Here is a 23,620-nt window from a genome sequence, read left to right on the forward strand (position 1 = left end):
TATATATCCTAAATTTTAAACTTACTTCTTTTAGGGTTTTAATAATAAAAACGTCTAGTCATTATTTCTTGTTCAAAATAATCTATCTTATATGAAAGCTTATCAGCTTTCTACAGACTATTTAGTTGTTTTGGCGTAGCACAATCACAATACACAACAATAACTAGTTTTTAATGCTATTAATCTAAATTTAATATGTATTTGTGTACCCCGGAGGTAAAGGACACTATGTCCATTTTTATCGAAATTTAGGTTATTGCACTTTTGAATATAACTTTTCTGGCTCTACACATAGGTAAACCATACTATGTCAAGAGACAATTTTACGGTCAGTTACCGACTTTTTAATAAACACCAAGTCCACTTTCAGTCAGAGGTAAACAACACCATTTGGAGTTGGTGTTGTTTACCTCTACTATATGTGTGCACCGTCATTTACCATCTGGACATAGTGTTATGTGCCCTTGTACACTTCCCGTCATATAAAAATGGTACACTTTTTTTTCTCAATGTAAACCAGTCTTCAGACCAGAGATATATAAGGGAGCCTCTCTTTACATATCTCTGGTTCAGACTGGAGACAATGGTTCGTGAAACAATTTATTGTTGCCATCACAGATAACTGAATTGCACTAAATCTAAATAAAAAAATAACGTTCAAAGATGTGTTTAGGTAAATATTATTTTTACATATATATTATTAACAACAAAAAACGGTATCTAATAAATTTAATATCCAGAGAGACGGTTGAGTTAATGTCCAAAATGTTTGAAGAATTTTTTAATAATGGAGATATGACAAAATACTATTATTTTAGCAGTTTCGAATTATTATACATATATTTAAATTCCACACTTTTTCACTGTAAAAGTTATTCATTTTGTATTAATTTCAAATTAAATTTTTAATTTTTCCAGCGTTTTATTTACTCTAGTATGCTACAACTCAATACAGTTTTGTTCTACACTTTACGAGAAACGAATGACAGCTCTTGATTTGAAATTAAACATAATAATTTAAAGTCATGTCTAAATTTTTTATTTTTTAACATTATTTTTGAATTAAAATATTTTCATAAATTATAATAAAACATGATTCAAGTCCTTCTTTTAGCTGGTTTGATATAATATATTCGTTCTAAGAAAGAAGTGGACGAAAATAATAATTTGTTTGGAGATCTATGAGCCTCTAAGTGGTGAAAGCTCAGAATCGGACGACAATGATATGAGACGTATAAGTAAACCAGCGAAAACAAAGGTAAAAGAGAAAGCTATTTTTACTCCTACGATTAGTGGGGCAATAAAAAAAATCTTCTTCAGGACGATTTATCCTTATGCAGGCAATTTCAATGAATATAATGAAGTTATTTTAACTAAATATAACTAAGTGCAAACAAAAAGGTTAAAAACGTGTAGTAAGTGAACAAAATTGGGCCTGTAATGTTCGCAAACAAAAAATAGCAGGTGGAAAAGAGTATCTCAGTAAAAGAGGCAAATACATGCCTGCAAAAACGTTAAAGCTTCCTTGCATGTGTCGCATGAAATGCTCTGAAAGATTGCCAGAATACGAAAGACAAAAAAATTTCAACTCATACTGAACTCATACTCAAAGACTTCAAGTTGTCGTTTAAACCGCCCGAAAGAGACATTTGCGATACATGCAGTATATTCACCGCTCAATTAAAAAATATTCTTACTGCAGATGAACTAACCAGTGTACAGGCTGATCATGATGCTAACCTAATTAAATCTAAAACTCGGTATAACTTAAAACAATTGGACTTTATAATAGCTAAAGAGTCACCAAAATACAAAGTACTATCTGGTGATTTGCAAAAATGTTTGCCTTCACCACTAACAAACAATTGTATTAGTTTCTACAAAAGGAAGTTTTGGACATTAAATTTTACATTACATGATGCCAGTAATTCTTCTGTACAACGTATAATGTGGGACGAATCGAAAGGGGCCCGAGGTGCAAATGAAATTGCCTCGTCAATTTTGAAATGGTCTGACAATACAATTCCAGCTAGTCAAGTAGAGGACATCACTCTTTAGACCGATAACTGCTATGGACAAAATAAAAATACAAGTATTATAATGTGCTATTTTTGGATACTGCAAATAAAGACGATCACTCAAAAGTTTTTACTGAAAGGGCACACACATATGGAAGCAGACACTGTTCATGCTTTAATCGAAAGAAAAAGAAAGAAACTCTCAAATTTGGCCATTTTACCACCATGGGACTGGCAACAACTAGTTAGGCAAACATCAGGAAAATACACAGTGCACAATATGGAACTTGTAGATTTCAAAAACTTCAAAACGCTGTTTGATAAGAAATTGTCATCTAATCCTCCTTTTGTAAGTAGAAAAAAATGTTAATAAAGACCCTGTTCTACTGTCAACATGTGTTTTCCTACAAGTCCAACAAGAACACATTGGAAAGTTCTTTTATGAGACCGATTTCAATAATCAAAATATGTATGAAGTGGACTTCATGATGTATTGAAGACAGCAAGTAACGTTTCCGGCCCAACTAAATCAAGTCTCAGTAATCCCATTACCAATCACAAAATAGAAGTACAATGACTTAATTGCACTACTGCCTTTTGTTCCGTCAGTTTGTCATGCGTTTTATCAAAATTTAACACATAGCGATGTAGCCACAAACGATTACCCACAAGAAGATGAAGATGATATGGAGCATCTTTAACAATTTTAAAACTTATCGTCTATAATTTTACTTAATTATTATAACATTATAATATTTACCTCTAATAAAATAATAGTATAGGCTGTTTAATGTGTTTGTATTGTTTATTTCGTAAAGACCTTAACATGCAATGCCACATTATTTAAAAAAGTTGTTAGAGGTAAACAACACTATGTCCAACTACACATTTTTAAAAAAATTTTAAATAATGAACGGTAAACCTCAGGTATATAATACTTCGTGGAATGAAAAACGATTATACACACCACAATAATAATATATTATTCTTGGTTAAATGTAAAAAACATTTGAGTATTTACTGATTACAAATTTAAAAAATTTTAAAACTGCTCTCCTGAAAAAGTAAGAAAATGGACATAGTGTTCTTTACCTCCAAGGTACCGATTTATAAATGCAATTTATTAATATATATTATATTATGATCAAATTGTGTAAGAAATCATGCGGCAACACTTTAAACAATTTTGCCACACGCTGAACTGTTCTTAAAATTTGAAGTATTCCCGTATCAGTTACGTACAATTGTCTAATCTATTTAATTAAAATTATTATTTTGTGGAATATTAGACTTAAAAAGAGTTATTCCATAAAATTTATATTATTAATAATAACAAATGTTTTTGGTTATTTAATCAATATAATTCTAAAATTCCCAATATAATGATGATAACATTTTTCTGATTATTATACCATATTGACGCGTATGAAAGATTGAGCAGTTTCGTATGGGTTTCATATTATTAGCTGTGTTAGGAAAATTTAAACTCTAAGGTTGACGTTCTCGAAATTTTAAATAAACGTGACGTCACTTTATATAAATTGTGACGTGCAACGTTTTTACTTTGAAAAATGGTATATCTGTATAAGATTTTTACGTGAAATCAATGATTTTTTCCCGGATAAACTGGTGTAAGATTTCATATTTTATCATGACTAGCAGAATAGCCCTGTATATAGGACTTCATACATTATGATTAATTAGCGTATTATATATTTAGGGACTAACGTTACTAGTTTATTCCCTCAAATGAAGTTTGTGCAGTCAGTGGCCAAAACTATTTTCGAAATTAATGCACTTTAATCTGCTATTGTTAATTATAAATAATTTATTATAATTATTCTACACTTCTGGAACATAATTACTATACTAGTATGCTTATAACTTTATAAGTATTATAATCGTAGTACAATTTAATGCAAATGCTGTTTAAATATTTTATTACTTCAACTTGAAAGCCTCTAACTTACTTCAGAAAATAACCAAACTGCCGTCAGAAAGTTTTAATAAAACTAACACTTTCGTATCCAGTAAAATAGTTATATGTATACGAGGTGTTTGATTAAGGTTTAAACATTCTGTAAATCTATTACATATAGTCCAACCGTCAGAGATTTGACCTCAAAAAATCATACGAACAAGCTGAATTTTGCTGAAAATGTCAATTTTGGGACCACAAAAAAGATGCAAAAAAGTTTACCACTTTTACCCCCGGGCTTCCCCCTAAAACCCACCAATGTGCCATCTCCTCTAAGAAGGTTGGCAACCATCATAGCAATTCGCACTTTCGATACCGCTGCTCTAAAGAGGTCAACAGAAGTGCAGTTAAACCAAGCTCTCAAATTGTTTAACCAGGAGATGCGTCTTCTTCCGCGACTCCTTCTACCCTGTATTCTTCCTTATATTATTAATTGCAGCAAGTTATAACGCTCGCCCCTCATGACATGTCCCAGATATTGCAGTCTTCTGATATTCGTGACTCTATCCACCCAACTTATTCTTAATATCCTTCTGTAGGCCCATAACTCGAAGGATTCTAATCTGTCCGAAACATCTTTCTTTAATGTTCAATCCTCCAACCCATAAAATAATACGGAGAACACGTAGCATCTCAGAAGTCTTATCTTTAAAGAAATTGAAATTTCCCTGCTGCAGAGTACTTTTTCAGTTTGTTGAAAGAATTTCTTGCCTGTCCTATTCTTGCCTTTATCTCTTCTGTGTACTCATTATTTTCGTTAATTATTGTACCCAGATATTTATATTTTTCAACTTTTTTAATTTGTTCTTCACGTATTGTTATGTTTTCTTGGTACTGTTGGGCTTTTGTAATTACCATAAATTGTGTCTTTTTTGTGTTTAGGGACAGTCCGTTTTCTTCACTGACTTCTACCACTCTGTCAACCATTTGTTGTAAATCCTCAAGACATTCCGCTAATAAAATAGTGTCGTCGGCAAACCGTATATTATTGATTGGTCGGTCATTTACTTTTATTCCCATAGTTAGTTCTTCTAATGCTTCCTGCTTTTACCACAGCGATCTGATTATAATAGATAGCGCTAATGATCCTGATGTCTCTCATATCTAAGTTTTTCTTTTCAAGTAATTCGATAAAACGGTTATGTCTGACCTTATCGAAGGCTTTGTTGTAATCCAAGAAACACATATATACTGGCTGATTAACATCCATGCACCTTTGCACTAGTACATTCACAGCGAACAGGGCTTCCTTTGTTCCCCGTGCATTTCCAAATCCAAATTGTATGTCACTTATGCCCTGCTTAAGTTTGTTGTGTATTCTCCGGTGTATAATTTAAATTCAGGTGTTTTTTTAATATTTTGAGCCTTTTGACTCATTAAACTTATTATCCGGTGGTCTTGGCATTCTTTTGCATTTGGTTATTTTGGTAATGTTATGAATGTTGACATCAGTCAATCTCTGGTACTGATTCCTGTACTGTATATTGTATTGAAGAAGTCGACGAATATTCCAATTTGCTGTTCTTCTATTAACCGTATTATGTTTACAGGTATTTCGTCAGGACCTCCTAAGCCTAACGCCTCCTATGAAATTCAATGTGCTATACGAGGTGTTTAGTAAACAATAGGATTATACATATATATATATATATATATATATATATATATATATATATATGTATATATATATATATATATATATATATATACGTATATATCAACATCAATCTCCCACTCAATCTTAATCCAAAGACTTAGACCCTCATCATACGAAAGCTTTACTTCCTGACATCAAAGGTGTCACTGAATTCAAAAGGATTATGTCGGAAACCTTGACCTACATCTAAAAAGTGCATTATTTTTCTTTTCATTTTATTCCATGGCGTATCAAATACTTTTATTGGATATTTGAACGATTTTCTCGAAAATAAATTGGTCTTGTGAAAACCAGTGCTTTATCCTGAAATCAGCATTGATTCTTTGGAGAAATAACCGTTTAAGTTTAAATAGTTTGGCTATGTTGCTTATTGTCTGCGTCTTCTTCAAACACCGTCGAGTCGAAGTTGGCAACTATTAATGCGAACTGTATAAGATTTTTGCTATTCTGAGAATTGAATTTGAATCAAGTTATATTTAATCATGGATGTTTTTTTGTCAGAAAAACGGTCTACGGCTATATCCTTTGCAGCATCTATTTTAATTTTGGGAGCACACTCACTCTGCTGTCGAGAAATGTATCCTAGATATGCGGTCTTTCCCATCTTATTGTTAACTATTTTTGATTTGATACAAAGGGGATAAGGACAATTTCTTTTCATTGTGAGAGTCCCTTTATACCTCTTCAGGGCATATTTCTGTTTGGTGGGCACGGGCACTGATTTGGAGAATTTTGCCACATATGTAAAATCCTCTTTCACTTGTACATAAAAGATTAAGTACTCAATTGGTATCTAAGCTGGGTGATCTGTTCAAACGACAGACTTTTTAGGGCACATGCAGAATTCAAGTGGTTGCTTACATTCTACCACCTTACTTAGGTGCTCCTAAAACTAGTGTTCGTAGGCGTAGGCGAACTATTGATAAAGATATCTGGTGCTGTCCTTCGTTTGACTTCTGCTGGTTGTGTAGTTTGGGTGTGTATACAGCACTCTAGGGACGGTGCTGCTCCTGCTGTATTCTGCAAATAGGGCTTATGATGCTGTCTACATATACTGCGAACATCGTGTTTTTCCTCGACTATAATGGCTTCTTTAATATACAATTTGATCGGATTACAGTGGCGTGGTCATACGGCACATATTTTTAAACACACTTTTTTCCGTTTATGTTTACGTTTTAAAAATTATTAAAATATAAGATGTCTGAATTTGTTATGTAACTTTAATATCCTGCATTTCAGAACTTCAATAGATTAATTTCTTTCATGTAGTACTTAAAAAAATAAGATCATATTACTGTTGATTCATCAAAAAATACCAAAAATAACCATTATCCCTTATAAATCTATTAAGACAATCAAAATAGGGACGCTCGTTTAATGGTATTCTTTTATTTTCAGGTTGTGCGAAACATATCGAGTTTTCACCGTTGAGATCCCACGATGTAACCCTGCCATCCAAAGCGATTTTTGTGATAGCCCACAGCCTAACAAGCATGAATAAAGCGGCGACTGCAGACTTCAATTGCCGGGTTGTTGAATGTAGACTGGCTACTCAGGTAAAATAATATTATTGTTAATTATAAATGTTACATTCTCTTCAAATTCGCTTTGGAGTAATTTTATAACCACTCAACTCTTATTCTATAACATTATACCTACAAAAGAAATTTTCAAGAATTATTTCCTTGCTCTTTTTATCTTTAATGGTAAATGTTTTATAAATAATATTTACGGGTTGATTTTTTCGCATTTTAAGTTTAAAATACATAAACTAGAAGCTTAAAATACTACTTTTCTTTTATTTTATGATACAGGATTGTTTAAATATCAGTGTAGAAAATATTTCATGAGTTACACTTGATAAAATATAAAATTATCAAAATAAAAGCAACATGCAAGAAATAATTTATCCTTAAGTAAACATTAAATAAGCAATAGCATTAATAATTATTATTAGGAATCAAATAGACTACATTTTAGTAAATAAACCCGAAACAGCTTTACATCTGTTAAGACTTATCCTGGAGCAGACTTGGAGACAGACCACGTTTCACTGATGGGAGTATTTCAAGTCAAACTCAAAACAGTGCAGAAAAGGAAATCATAATCATACGACCTACGTATGCTGAAAGACCTTGATACGAGGATGAGAGTCCAAGCCACGTTAAACGAGCAAGTGAATGCAATTAGAAACGAATTTAACGAAGAACAAACGATCAAACATATTACAAAAATAGTGCAAAATGTAAAGGATAAACACTTAAAGACAGATAGATTAATGAAGAAAAAATCATGGATGACAGATGAGATCCTAAAACTGATGGACGAGAGAAGAGAAGCCAAAAATGACCCAGACAAATATAAAACCATAAATATATTAATAAGAACGAAAATTAAAAGCGAAAGAAAAAGAAGCAAGGGAAAGATGCGAAGAAATTGAGACTCTGCAGTCAAAGTACGATAGCTACAATGTACATAGGAAGGTTAAAGAACTCACAGGGGGACAACAAATCAATAGCAATAATCGCAAAGATATTCAACAACATATACAATTCTGGAGAAATACCAACAAAACGGCTGAAATCTGAGTTTATTGCACTTCCAAAAAACCAGGAGTAACCAGGATTACCGTACTATAAGCCTCATGAGTCATCTCCTAAAATTGTTTCTAAAGATAATTCATAAGAAATCTACAAGCTGTGTGAAAGTGAAATTTTCCCCAGCCAGTTCGGGTTCACAAATGCTGTTGGTACTAGAGAGGCTTTATTCTCAGTACAAGTCTTATTCCAGAGATGCAGAGACGTCAAATGCGACGTATACGCATGTCTGATAGATTACGAGAAAGCGTTTGATAAGGTACAGCACGCCAAGATGATGCAAATACTAAAAGAAGCAGGAATTAACAACCAAGATCTGAAAATAATTAGAAATCTTTACTGGAATCAGACAGCAAATCTCAGAGTTGAAGGTGAACACAGTGACTATGTGAGAATCATTCGTGGAGTGAGGCAAGGCTGTATTTTGTCTCTTTTAATCTTCAATCTGTACTCTGAAAGAGTACAGAGGGTCTTCAGCGGAAAGTAAGAACACTTCTCACAAAGGCGCAAAAACATCATCCACGCAGTGCAGTAGAGAGAACAACGTTTCTGCGGTATCAAGAAGGAAGAGGACTTATGGATATAGGTGAGCAATTGGATAACCAATTGCTAATTTAAGAACTTATTTTCAGGTACAGGCTGAGACATTTACTTTACATCAAGCAATTTGTGCAATAGATGATATAACGCCGCTTAAATTGAGAGAACAAGAAATGCGCATAAACCACCTGACTCAGCAAGAAAAAATGCGCACCTGGAGGAGTAAACCTCTGCATGAGCGACATCTCAATGAGATCAGCCAAAAGCATGTCGACAATACAGCGTCAAACTATTGGTTGACATCAAGAAAAAAAGTTTCCCGAGACGGAGAGTTTCCTACTTGCCATTCAGGATCAGGTTATTCCAACTAAAAATTACCTGAAATATATTGTTAAAGATCCTCAAATCCAAAATGGCAAATGCCGATATGGATGCCATGCCCAAGAAAACAACCAATATCTTACCGGTGGCTGCCAGCCATTGGTCGGTACTGATTATAAAGAACGCCATTACTCAGTAGGAAAGATTATCCACCAAGAACTAGCTGACAAACTGGGACTTCTCCAAACCGACCTTATTATCAATACGTCCCTTAAAAACGACAACTACAAGCTATACTGGGACCTCACTGTGCTTACAGACCAATCAGTGACGCATAATAGACCGGATCTCATACTAGCTTATAAACTTTCTAGGCAAACTACACTTATTGATGTGGCGATACCAAACACCAATGATTTACATGTTAAATACAACGAAAAGATCGCCAAGTACAGAGATCTAGAAATATAAATCAGGAGACAATGGAGATAGGAAAGTACCCAGATAGTACCTATTATTCTATCTACTACTGGTGTTATTCCCAAAAACTTCCTAGAGAACATAAAACAGCTGGGTCTAAATGAACATCACTATAAGGCCATGCAGAAAGCTGTACTCATCGCGACGTCCAGATATGTACGAAAATTTTTGGGGGATACTCCAACATACCAAGTCACCTAGGTCTCGATAACACGGAAAGAGTCCCACCAGAGCTCAATCCTTTTGATACCGTAGGTATCTGGGATGAGTGAATTTTAGAGGGAGTGTGAGCCGTATGGCTAAATCTTAATATAATAATATTTTTTACTTTTACTGACAAAACACTCCCACAGGCTGTATATTTTTTTTCTTTTACAATGAGTTCCATCCTGTTGTTATTTTTTTTTTTTCACTTTTTACCTTTTTTAAAGGCTCAGGCCCTGGTCTATATCGTAGAGGAATTATTGAAAGAATTCTTTTATATGTAGTGTCACATGGCAAGCTGTTAAAGTGTAGACATCTGTCAAGTAGAGAAACGATTTCCTAGTAAATGTCGCATATTAAAAAGCAGTTAGACTTAAATTCTGAAGGTTCTATCGAAGCGTACTACATTATTTTACGCTTTTTACTCAAATCTGCTAAAATGTAGGTTAAGAGGAAAGATCGATTTAGAAAATTAAATCCACTGCACCTGAAAAGCGCAAAATCGTTTCACGAAAGCTTGTTACCTCATCCAATTTCTTCAAATCGTGCAACAAAAAATCAAAAGCTATTAAATTGCAGTGTTTTTGCCTCTGTACGAAGAAATAATCTTGCCAAATGAAATTTCACTGTTATGGACCGTTTAACTTTTCAAACAACTTCGTGCTGAATATTCAATGAGTTGTAAACTGAAAACAGCGAACTTTAACAATACCATTACCCTTTGAATACTCCAATAAAATCGCTTCTTCAAGTAGAAAAGCTCTAAAATATTTTTAAGGACTATAGTTGCTTGTACGTTTTATCTGGTTTTTGTTTGGACACAATGCAACGAAGGAAACAATGGGGAATACTTAAATAGGGGTTTAATTTACTTGTAAAGGTTTATTTTCCGTGAAGCTATAAACACTTAATTTAGGAAGTAATAACCACAGTCGGGTGAATAAATTGATTAGGAAATTGTAATAGTTAAGAGAAAATTAAATGCAGGGGAAATTGTTACGCAGCGGAAATTGAGATATAACGGGGATTTGTTAAGGTTTAACTATGCTTGTTTCTCTACAGGTGCACTTTCCTATCGTAAAGAAGCAAAGTCATCTACCGTTGTTTCTGAATAAGTTTTGTTAACACTTTTAATAATTTTAACCTTCTTACTCTCCCAAAGTAAATGTTACATTCTTTGTCTATGGGTACGGGTGGACCCAGTGCATAAAACTCATACCTGTTGTGAATTAAATTCCAATTTTTTTTTATTAATCCGTAGAAGCTTTTGTAGTTTCATGTTATCGATGTATCAAAACTAAAAACATTTTTGTTTGTAATAATAAATATAATAAAACTTTATATTCAATTAAAATTAAAAAGGTAAAAAAGAAATAATTAGACTTACTCACAATCAGTTTAATTTTACTACCTCAGACGACCGGTTTCGCTTTCTAAAATTTGCAAAGCATCATCAGGTCGGTGGTACAAAGTAAATTAAATGCTGAAATTATAAAAAGCCCATATTAGGGTGCTGTCTTATAAGGATATAGATCAAAAAGTTATAGATAAAAAAAAAAGTTCTAGTAATTATGCCAATATTACATGTCTGTGTTAATTAATATGCATAAATTGCATTAGCAGACCGAGTAACAACCCACAAGTTGGTAATAGAAAAAGTCTGTTGAATTGTGATACATTAGAAATAAACAAAATACTACTTACATTCCGGTACAAGAATTACTATATAGTGATTGGTGATTCATAGTTCAAACTATTCCTTATTATGAATCTATTACGAACTATGAATCACCAATCACTATATAGTAATTCTTGTGCCGGAATGTAAGTAGTATTTTGTTTATTTCTAATGTATCACAATTCAACAGACTTTTTCTATTACCAATTTGTGGGTTGTTACTCTGTCTGCTAATGCAATTTATGCATATTAATTAACACAGACATGTAATATTGGCATAATTACTAAAACTTTTTTTTTATCTATAACTTTTTGATCTATATCCTTATAAGACAGCACCCTAATATGGGCTTTTTATAATTTCAGCATTTAATTGACTTTGTACCACCGACCTGATGATGCTTTGCAAATTTTAGAAAGCGAAACCGGTCGTCTGAGGTAGTAAAATTAAACTGATTGTGAGTAAGTCTAATTATTTCTTTTTTACCTTTTTAAAATGGACTCACATAAGCAACACATTCATGATTTCAATTAAAATTATATATTTATTCAATGCAACTTTTACAAAAGATATATTTTTTTTATTTAAATTAATGTGTCTGGGCTGCAATGACCATTGACACAAACAATCTTGTGTACAATAATTACACTAAGCACATGTAACTTATTGCTACAGTTAATCTATAAGCTTAGAACCTATGACTAAATAATATAATATAAGTAAAGTACATGGAAAACAAGGGGTCATATTCAGTTGAACAACTGAATGTCTTTCATGAAACCAATTAGGTTAAAGACTTGATCGGATGAGTTTAAAACGTCTTTAATATTAGACTTAAGTTTATGTTGCACTCTGTGTTTTGCGTACCAGGGATACTCGATCAGGATAATGTTTCACAGTTAATACACTTCAGCAGATTTGGCAATTGGACTTCGGCTCGGACTTCATTAAGTATTCATGTGTAAATCGGGTATGTCCTATTCTTAATCTTCGGATGACAGCTTTTTCGTTTCTAGAGATAGTTGGAAGTTCAAATTTTTCAACACTCTGCCGGATCTCATGTAATGCACTCTTGATTGTGTTTCAGTGCGTTTGCCAGGTATGATACTGTTGTTGCTTGAAAATTTGCTTTGGGTCAATATGGATTTGAATATGTTGGGCTTTTGAGGATTAACTGTTTACACAAGAAGCTTGCTTGGCTGTTTGGTCTGCTTTTTCATTACCGGGATGCCGATATGGGATGGTAGCCAGATGACTGTGACATTTACACCTTGAAAAGCAAGTTCACTGTAGGACCTATGGATTTCTTAAACTAAGGGATGCTGAGAGTATAGACTTTTTATCGATTGTAGTGACGACAGGGAGTTTGTGCATATTGCTTGGTTTTTATCATCTGTTTTTAGTTTTTTAAAAGCTTTTAATATCGCATAAAGTTCTCCAGTGTATACGCTGCATAAATTCAGTAAAAAAGATGATTTTATTATTTCATCATATGTGGTAACGGCACATCCAACGCCTGCTTCGCTTGGGGCATCTGTATACAAATTTGTTTTGAATTGGTTCTTGCTTATGATTTCTATGAAGTGTTGTCTTATGAGAAGGCTTGAGGTTTCATGTTTACTGTATTCTAATAGAGAAGTGATTGAATGTGGAATTCGTCTATTCCAAGGCGGAGTATCCTGGATTGGGAAGGGATGTGTTTTAGTAAGGTCGATGGTTTTTCTTAGAGTTAATTTCTGGATGTCTATTATTGATTGGATCCTTTGCGGGATCTCCGGAGGTGATCTTGAAGTAATTAAATGGTAGACTAGATTGGATGGGTTTGCGGATACGGAAGCAAAGTAAGATTGAAGAAGATACTCTTGTCGAATCCAGAGAGGTGGTTCATTAGCCTCGCAGTAAAGGCTATCTATGGAACTAGATTTGAAAGCGCCTAAGCGAAGACGAATACTTATATGTAATAGTAAAAAGTTTTTTTCATCATTTTCAAAGAAAACCTTTCGTTTTTACATCCGCAAAGTATGTTCGTTTTTGCGTTGTCGCCTATGCAATACTTGGGGACGATATATCGATGGATTTATATATAGTTTTGTCTCCTCAATCAAAATCTGAAAATGGCATTTTGATATCTCGAACCATCTTCGACATAACCGGCATCAAAGTCAAAAATAGTGACGTCACAATCCTTCTAAATATACATTCGTTTCTGCTGACACAAATAAATGTTAAATCAAAATCGAAACGTCGACTAAATAAATTTTATTTATTAATGTTAATGTAATGTTAAATGTATAAGTCTATCTTCCCAATAATATATGTATTTATCCTAACTTTTTTTTTATATTATTAATGATAAGATTATTACTTATTTCCAAATATTGGTCTTAAAGCGTAAAATGTATAAAAACAACTTTTTATTTTTTGCCTTTTGATTAATACCAGAATTAACTAATGATGTATGAATGACAGTTTTCAAAAACTAATATTTAAGTATACTTTTTTGGAAAATTAATCATTGATTACTAGTATTTTAACAGTAATCCTAAAAATTATAAATTAATTCATTTTAAATTAAGATGTTATCGACTGCTAGAATCTTAATACAACCCTGTACGATTATATAAACATCAGGTTTCACGTGTTCTGTGCATGTATTTGTTGGCACGTACTTTGCTGTTAAGTCAATTTATTAAATTAACGTGTTTTCTTAAATTTTGAAGAAACTCCTGGTTTCTGAATTTCTGGGGGGTCAAATATTCGTTGGAACACACTGTATATAATCAATTTAAACAAAAATTATGGTTTAAACTGGATTTTTGAAACCCTTCTGTACTAATTAATAATTTCAGACCGCAATATTAAAACAAAAGTAAAGGTCGAAAGCTATATCTTTCACTTCTTATATAAAAACTCTTTTTAATTATTCCCCTGAGTGGATGCTATTAATTAAGAAAAAATTAAAAATAATCCACCATTTTTGCAAAGGTGAAACATAATAACTTACAGCCTTTTAAATTTGTACCCCATATCTAAGGATACTCTTGTTGCTTTGATAATTAAGCTTTATGTTATAATTTTTATACGAGCTGGAGTGAAAAACACAAGAACAGAGGTAAATTATAAATAAAATAAGGCTGGTGGTGGTTGCCATGTTTAAAGGCACTTAGAAGCGTGTTAAACACTAAAAAGTATTAGAGGTATTATAATTATATGCAACTTCATTATAGATCTTGTTTTGATATAAAATATTAACGACTGAATATACAATGAACTACACTATCACTATTTTTAGAGAAACTAAAATTGACATACTATTTTTATCATAATTTTTTATTCCTGGTAGCCCATAACATGAAGTTATATTTTTTTTTAATTTTATTTAACTAGACGGAAATATATGTATATTAACCTGGTCTATGGAGAGTTAGAACCTCGTTCTCTAACAGACACATGAATAATTCTTGACTGACGTGTTCATGTCGCGGGTGTAGATACCTATCACCCTCAGTTTGGAGTGAATAGGTATAAAATTCAGGTAGGGATCAAGTCCTGAAGGGTATATCACAGACCTCAGACCAGGGATAAGACGACTACAACGACAGATACGGTGAAGAAAAACACCTTCAGATGGCGGAAGTGGTAATTAAGATTTTAGGGCTGGTATAAAGTTAAACAGTGTCTCATCTATAGTAAGCGGCAGCAAACAGCTTCGTATACAGTGTGAGTGGCTGACGTTACAGTTCCTTTAAAGTGAGGTGTTGGAGGTAAGTTTAAGGAGCACCTATGAGTTTACCACTATCACTGGTAATAGCAAACCAGTTTATGTAAAAAATGGAACGGCCTATCACAAACCCACACTTTGTCTTATGTACTGTAGCAACATAAACGTTGGATAGTTTGAGGCACATAAAATAAAAGAGACCGCGTTGCAGAGAATCGGATGAGATGTGGACGTGGTTCTTTGGACTATTCTTACTCAGCTTTAGTCCTTAAAAATATTTTAGAGCATTTCTACTTGAACAAGCGATTTTATTGGAGTATTCAAAGGGTAATGATATTGAATTAATATAATTAGTAATATAACTCATTGGATATTCAGCACAAAGTTGTTTGAAAAGTTGGTTATACGGGCCATAACAGTGAAATTTCATTTGGCAAGATTATTTCTTCGTACAGAGGCAAAAACACTGCAATTTAATAGCTTTTGATTTTTTGTTGCACGAGACGAAGAAATTGGATGAGGTAACAAGCTTTCGAGAAATCTTTTCGCGATTTTCAGATGCAGTGTATTTAATTTTGTAAATCGATCTTTCCTCTTAACCTATATTTTTGCAGATTCTAGTAAAAAGCATAAAATAATGTAGTGCACTTCGATAAAACCTTTAGAATTTGAGTCTAACTGCTTTTTAATATGCGATAGTTACTGGGAAATCGTTTCTCTACTTGACACATGTCTACACTTTAACAGCTTGCCATGTGACACTACATCTAAAAGAATTCTCTCCATAATTTCTCTACGATAAAGACCAGGGCCGGAGCCTTTAAAAATGGTAAAAAGTGAAGAAAAATAACAACGGGATGGAACCCATTGTAAAAGGAAAAAAATATCCAGCCTGTGGGAGTTTTTTGTCAGTAAAAGTAAAAAATATTATTATATCCAGATTTAGCCATACGGCTCACACTCCCTCTAACGGGAAAATTCACTCATCAGATATCTACGGTATCAAAATTATGGAGCTCTGGTGGGACTTTTTTCTTATTATCGAGCCCAAGGTGACTTGGTATGTTGAGTATCTCCCAAAAATTTTCGTACACATCTGGACGTCGCAATGAGTACAGCTTTCTGCATGGCCTTATAGATGTTCATTTAGACCCAGCTGTTTTATGTTCTCTAGTTCACATTAATTAGAAAATTAAATCAAATTTCTATTTTAATGAAATTCAATATAATTAACCAACACAAACAAAAAATTTTGATTGAGATTTTTAATTCATATATCTGGATAATTTTAATTACAGATGCCAAATTATTAATTAGACTTTAGTATATCTGAGGGTTCTTATTTGAGTTCAGAAATAGCTTTGTCTTTAGCTAGTCACAATTTTACATGTTACAAAATTGATTTTGAAAAATCCAGAGCCATAGCCTCATCTGCTTCTATAAACCAAGAATTATCCGAGAATCCATAGGAACTGAAAAAAAGGCCAAAATGCCTCAATAAAAGAGATGACGGCATACGGTTACCTTCGACTTGGAGACCTCTCATAAAAAAAATATCGTCTGCTCCACCTGTCAGTCAGAATCCTACTGTCAGAAATGTTCACGCGAAACCCCATGCCAATCTCCGCGCCAATCCCCGCCCTACCCTCCACGCCGACCTCCACCCAAACCACGTCTTTATCGACGGGATAGATGAACCGTCCTCTATTTCCACGACCAGTAATGCATTGGTTAGTGATCAGTGTGACAGTGACCTTGAAATCCTACTGAAGAAGACATCGAAGAGGAAGTCGAAAGTTCAGCGTAATGATAATCATGTTTAATGTCAAGCTTAGGGGAAAATAATCATAAGGAAACCGCCCAAAATGATTTCAATTAAAAGAGTAAATTAGTATTTCACTTTGTTCCGGTAATCCTTTTCTATGATTTTTTGTTTGCTTTAATTGTCTAGTGGATTATTGCCTTTCAGGATTTAATCAAATGTTTGAATTTATTAATAGGTGGCTAATTCGGCGAATCATAGTTTCAAATTATAAATATCCTCCAGCGTATTTGTTTTTCAGAATGTTGAATCAATCGAAACTCTACTTCAAACAATGTTTTATGCACACACAATTTTACGGCACAAATTTGACTAATATGTGTGCTTTTCACTGACTGTCCAAAAATACACACAAATAGCTCATATATTATATAGTTACGCCGATCAATAAAACAAAACCAATTGTTAAAAGAAAAACATAATTGCATTTTGGTTAAAACAAATTTGATGGTCAATTTCAATTTGTGCGCCAGTCAAGCCAGCACAGTCAATTTCAATGGTAAAAACTCAAAATAAAACTCACTTTTGGAATAAAAATATTATTATGACAGTTCCGTAAGATTGATTCAATATAGGAAAAATACCTTGTTAAAAAGAAGGTTATTAAAAACCCAGAACGTTCTAGATGTCATCGAAATATTCTGAAATGTCTCGTAAATTTGACTTGAGGCAAAGTTCTTGAGGAGAACGTTATAAATAAATAAAAATAGTACTATTGTTATGTTTGTTTGTCAAAATTTTTAGTGATGTTATATTATACAAAATTATTTTTAATTATTGTCGACATACGAGGGTAGATTGATATAAAACTAGCCTTTGATAGAAAAAACAAGTTTTATGGAATTAAATCGATTTATTTCTCAACATAGTCCCCTTATAGCTCGATACACTTAGTAAGACGATGTTCCAATTTTTTTATTCTATCCGAATAGTACTTTTGCTCGACCTCTTTGTTAAAACTTTCGATCAAACCTATACAATATACTTTTAGTTAAACTTTATGCGACCTCTATCTTACACCCCGAGAGAGGGCCTACAGGTAGTTGCGGACAGATTATAGTCTCATCACAACATCGTTACAATAAGGACGCTAGTTTTAAATTTATACTTACGAAATATTTTACATGTGCCTTTTTTATTTCTTCAATACAGTTTAGTTTTAGTGATTTGTTTTTGTATTACTCTACGTGAAATTCTAATAAGATTTAACTTACATCCCCTACACTCTTCAAAATAGGCCGAAGTTTAAGCGACGACTTCATCATTTGTTGCGAAACGGCATCCTCTGAGCCAGTTTTGTAGGTTTTGGAAACAGAAAAAAATCACTGGTGGCAAGATCTGGGGAATACGGTGGGTGTTCAACCAATTCATTGCCCAATTCATGTAATTCATGGCGACGGCCGATTGATGAGCCGATGCATTGCCTTGGTGAAAGAGCACTTTTTTGCGTTCTAAACCGGGTCGATTTCGACGCAATTCGGCATCGCATCGATCCAATAATGCTGCGTAGTACTCACCATTGATTGTTTTTCCTTTTTACAAGTAGTCGATGTAGATGATGCCCTTCGCGTCCCATAAAACAGTCGCCATAACTTTGCCGGCCGAATGTGCACTCTTTGCCTTCTTCGGCGGCCCTTCGCCGCGTTTGCGCCACTCTTTAGACTGTTATTTGGTTTCCGGTGTGTAATAATGCACCCAGGTTTCAACAACGGTGATAAAACGGCGAAAAAAATCCTTCGGATCTGAAAAAAGCATGTCCGAAATGGTCACAAGTTTTTGCATTTGATCGATTGTCTGCAAACGCGGCACTCATCGCGCGGATAGCTTTTTCATGTCCAAATGATGGTGAATGATGTGTACGCGTTCGTAGGAAATGTTTAGGGCTTCTATTAACTTGCGGAGCTTAATTCGACGATCTGTCATAATCATGTCATGTACTTTGTTGATCATTTCCGGCGCGGTGACTTTATTTGGCCTCCCGGGATGCTCATCATCAAAAACACTTGTACGACCACGAACAAATTCAGCTTTCCAAAATGTTACTGTTGCTAACGAAGGTGCAACCTCACCATAATCTTCATCCAGGTCGGCTTTGATTTGCACATTCGTTTTACCCTTTTTGTGGAGGAACTTAATCCCGAACAATACTCGACTTTTTTCATTTCTTCGAAAACACAAAATTTGCTTGCTTTTGACGGCTGTAAAAACCAAACTAATTTTTTTTTTAAACTTAAAATTTTGACAGTCGTCATGCCACGAATGGCAAATGTCAACACTGAAATCAATTCGGTATCAAGTAGCGCCATCTATCAAAGGCTAGTTTAATATCAATCTATCCTCGTATATTTTCCTATATCAGTCATATAATAGTGATCACTGTAGTAGTGTCTGCGGGCTCGGGAAACGGAGACCTCGGTAGCCCTAAAGAAAATATCAGAGAATATGTCGAAATGATATATAAGTAATAATATAACGGATAAATAAATTATATAAATAAAATTTGAATTGAGATGCCGAATATATAAAAATAAACGGCGGAAGGAAAACAATTCGTTAAACTTTCCGTGTATGAATTGGTATCAACAGACTGTTATAACGTTATTTCTGTATGTCCTACGTCTTCAAAGAGTCGGGAAGATACAGATTCAAACTCGGAAAGCCAGCGAATGTGTCGTGCTATTTCCACTATTGTAGTGCAATGCTGCAAAAAGCGCCACCTATTTTGGTAGCCTTAAATGAAAACGACTATCGTTTTCTGTCTTTTTGAGCTACAGCTCACAGCGAAGTAAAACACTTCTGTTGGAATTGGTATATTTTATATAATTAAATATCCAAAAGGATCAAGTTTTTGGACTAATCAGTTTATCTTTAGTAAACCTAAAAGCAATTTATCCCTACAAGTAATGACTACTATATGCAAACATGTAGTTAATTACTTTTTACTTTTGTAGTAATTGCAAAATAACTTTAAAACCAAAGAGTGGTTGGGTTTACATGGATTAAACCATACTTAAATTTGTCAAATTTTCTGTCAATATGCTGATGGACTTCGCTTGCCTACAGAGAACATAGGTCCCTATTCGAAAGAGTTTTCTGCATCCGAACTATAGAAAAGTTTAATGTCAACTAATTTGATATGACAGAAGTGATAATTGACTGTTTACAGTGACAATGACAGTCGCAACAAGATCGATTGTACATTTTTTAAAAAGTAAACCAGGTCAAGAACGCAGATCAAAATTAATTAAATTAGTTTATGTAAATTGAGACAGTAGCTATTATTTTTATTACTATTTAAACATATTTGTTTATATTTTATGAACTGACTATAAAATTTAATTGATCAGGTAAATTGGAAGCTGATTTAAAAAAAAAGATAGAAATTCAAATGTGGTGGTTAAAAATCTTCTTCTTTTTCTTCTTCCTCTTTATAAGCAATTCTGCTTGTTCATTGGCGGAATAATATCTCTATGGAAGGTTGTCCATTCTGCCTATATGGTTATTTCATTCTTTTTTTTTTAATTTTTTGCCCATTCATTTAGATACTGTATGTTACATTTTCTTCTAATGTCTTCCTAACAACCTTTGCGTTGTGGCTCTGTCAGGACTTGTTTCTGAGGCATATGTCAATATTGGTCTTACACTGGCTTTATAAATTCTTTACTTAATCTCGGTGTTAATATGTCTGTTTCGCCATATAGTGTTATTAAGGCATCCTGCCAATCTATCTACTTTTTGTACTTGATCTTTCATTTCTTTGTCCGTGTCTCCATAGCTAGACAGTGTAATTCCCAGGTATTTTATTTCCATTACTTGTTCAATACTGATGCCATCAATTTCTATTTTACATCTGGTTGGTTCTTTGCTAACTACTATTGTTTTAGTTTTCTGATAGTCTTTTCAGACTATCTTTGTCTTTGGCTATCAATATTGCGTCGTCTGCGTAACAGAGTATTGTAATTTCTTTGTTTCCCATTCTGTATCCTTTTTCTTAGTTAACGCTTTTGATGAATTGATTTATGATCAAATTAAAGAGCATTTTCCCATAAATCCCCTTGTCTTATTCCGCTGCCTATTTCTATAGGTTCTGTAAGTTGTCCATCTATTCTGATTTCGTTTTTGTTGTTCTGGTAGATGTTTTCGATAGTTTTTATAATATTTAGGGGAGTTTCTTTATTACACAGAAGACAGATTTTTTAGATTTATCGTATTATACGGAAGACGTGTCTTTTACCTAAAGCTTCTTCCGCTGCTTGTAGGATACATTTTTTAATAATTTTCCAGTTTTCTTCTATATTCTTTTTAGTCTCTAGGTTATGGCTGTTTAGCTTTTCTGTTAGTCTGTTTCTATACAAGTTTTGTGTCCATTCTTCTTCTAAGCTTTCTATGTTTAACTTTGCTTCTACTTTTGTATTTCTCTTGCCTTGTGTGGTGATTGCTATATTTATTTTTCCTAGTACCAGGCCATGGTCGGATCCTACATTGGCGGAAGATAGAGTGCGCATATCTATTATATGCTTGGGATGTATTTGTCTGTTTGTTATAATGTAGCCAATCATAGAGTTACGTCCTCTTGTATCTGACCAGGTAATCTTATGTTGTATTGGGTGGACAAAGAATGTGTTGGTAATTCGGAGGTTATTCATTAAACAAAGTTCTAGAAGTCTTTCTCTGTTGTCGTTAAGCGTTTGTTCGTTAAATTTTTATGTAACTCCACCCACAGGTATGTTGCCTACTCTGGCGTTTAGGTCGCCGAGAACTATTGTTTTACTATCGGCTATTGTGGTGTCCAGTAGATCTTGGAGCTGTCCATAAAAAGCATCTTTGTCTTTCTCGTTTTTGCTGTTATCCGGTGCATATACGGGGATAATATTAAGTATCGTCTGGTGCAGTTTAAGGCAAACCAGCATCATGTGTTCGTTGATGTATCTTATTTCTTGAATATTGTTACTATATTTATTGTGCATTAAGAGGCCTACTCCTGCCTGAGCTCGTTTACTTTTATCTACTTCGCCGTACAGGAATATAAATTTGTTTCTATTGGCACTTCCTTTCCCTTTCTTTTTTGTTTCGTTCAGGGCATATATATCAATTTTATGGAGCTCCAATTCCTGCACAACTTCGATTCCAAACCGAACAACAACGTACTGTACCTCCTCGTATATAAACGAAAAACCGTCCACATATTGGCGCCCATTTCTAAACTGTGTCGCGCCGCGCCGTGCTTCGCCTCTCTGCTTCTCCGCGCTTAAGTGAGCGACAAGCTTTAATTAAATTGTAGTCAATCTAAAATATATAATTAAGCCGCAAAAATAATTCCATACATCATAAAAAATGTTAATTTCATATTTACAATTAAAAAATAAATAAATAAAAGAATTTCGGTAAATTGGCATTATATTCGCAAAATAACTGCTTGTTCCAACATATCGATACCTTTTTGCCATAACATCGTAAGTGACAAAATTAGGGAAAACAGTTTTATTGAAGAATCGTATCTATCAAGCCGCCAGGCACCTCCCAGCAAAATTATCGTAAGGTATAATAGCATAGTTTTGGAGAAAAAACCGAATTTGCTGTAACGTAAGTCACATAAAAATGTGAACAAATCTATTTTGTAGTTGTGAAAACATCGCATGGTCACCAAAACATCGTAAGGTGCAAGTCACGTGGTACAAAAATTGCTACTTACGATGCAGCGAAGTGCGTTACGATCTATTAGTGCACTGTGTATAGCCGCAGAATTAGAACGTAAGTACCACAAAATAATTTTTTCGGTAATTATTTATGGTTTTTACTTTTGCTTTAGGCATAAAAGATAATAAAACGTCGAAAACAAGAGGCTGGAAGAAGCAGAAGACAATGTTCGTACAAGTATATAATTAGGTGGAATGATGTGGAACACAAGGTGTGCCAACAATTTTTATTGAAAACCTCGGATATTTCACAAATGACTTTGAGATATACGAAAGAAAACTCTACGTCAGCCTCATTTTCCAAAATAGATCCGAGAGGTAAGCATGTTCCACATAACAAGACTGGGAAAGAGCAGAAGCAGAATGTTTCAGATTTTATCACGTTGCTACCCGCTGTATCACCTCATTATTGCAGAAATAAAACATCGAGAAGACACTTACCCACTGAATTTCGTAATGTATCATTCTTATACGAACTTTTTAAGAAGAAACAGTTAGAAAATGGCATAACTAAGAACGATATCGTTTCCCTGTAAGTGTTCTGAAAGATTTTTAAGGCAGAATTTAATATCGGATTTCACTTGCCGAAAAAAGATAAGTGCAAAGTATGTGAAGTGAGAAAAGACAAAGATTTTGAGGAAACAGAAGAAACAAAGCAATTGTATGAAAAACATTTGGAAAACAAAGAAAAATGCAAAGACTCATTTCTAGCTGATCAAAAAAAACTATCTTAGATTCAAAATTTTTATGTGCTAGTTTCGACGTACAGAAGGTGTTAAAGACACCACATGGAGACAATTTGCTCTTGTGCTACACCAGAAAGTATGCTTATTACAATCTTATAGTTTACGAAAGTGGAATCCAAAATGGGTTTTGTTATTTGTGGGGAGAATGTGACGGAGGA

At 33.7% G+C, this 23,620-nt stretch overlaps 1 protein-coding gene across 1 annotated transcript in view; it reads left to right on the plus strand.

Moving 5' to 3' along the window:
• The window catches only part of Galk (N-acetylgalactosamine kinase), a 207,879-nt gene that overhangs the window by 112,110 nt on the left and 72,149 nt on the right, over positions 1-23,620 (plus strand). Inside the window, exon 5 of the mRNA XM_072544039.1 lies at positions 7,055-7,212. Coding sequence (XP_072400140.1) covers positions 7,055-7,212 — 158 coding nt within the window. The remainder of the gene's footprint in view (positions 1-7,054; positions 7,213-23,620) is intronic.

The sequence above is a fragment of the Diabrotica undecimpunctata genome, chromosome 9, assembly GCF_040954645.1.
Source record: "Diabrotica undecimpunctata isolate CICGRU chromosome 9, icDiaUnde3, whole genome shotgun sequence".
Lineage (NCBI taxonomy): Eukaryota > Metazoa > Arthropoda > Insecta > Coleoptera > Chrysomelidae > Diabrotica > Diabrotica undecimpunctata.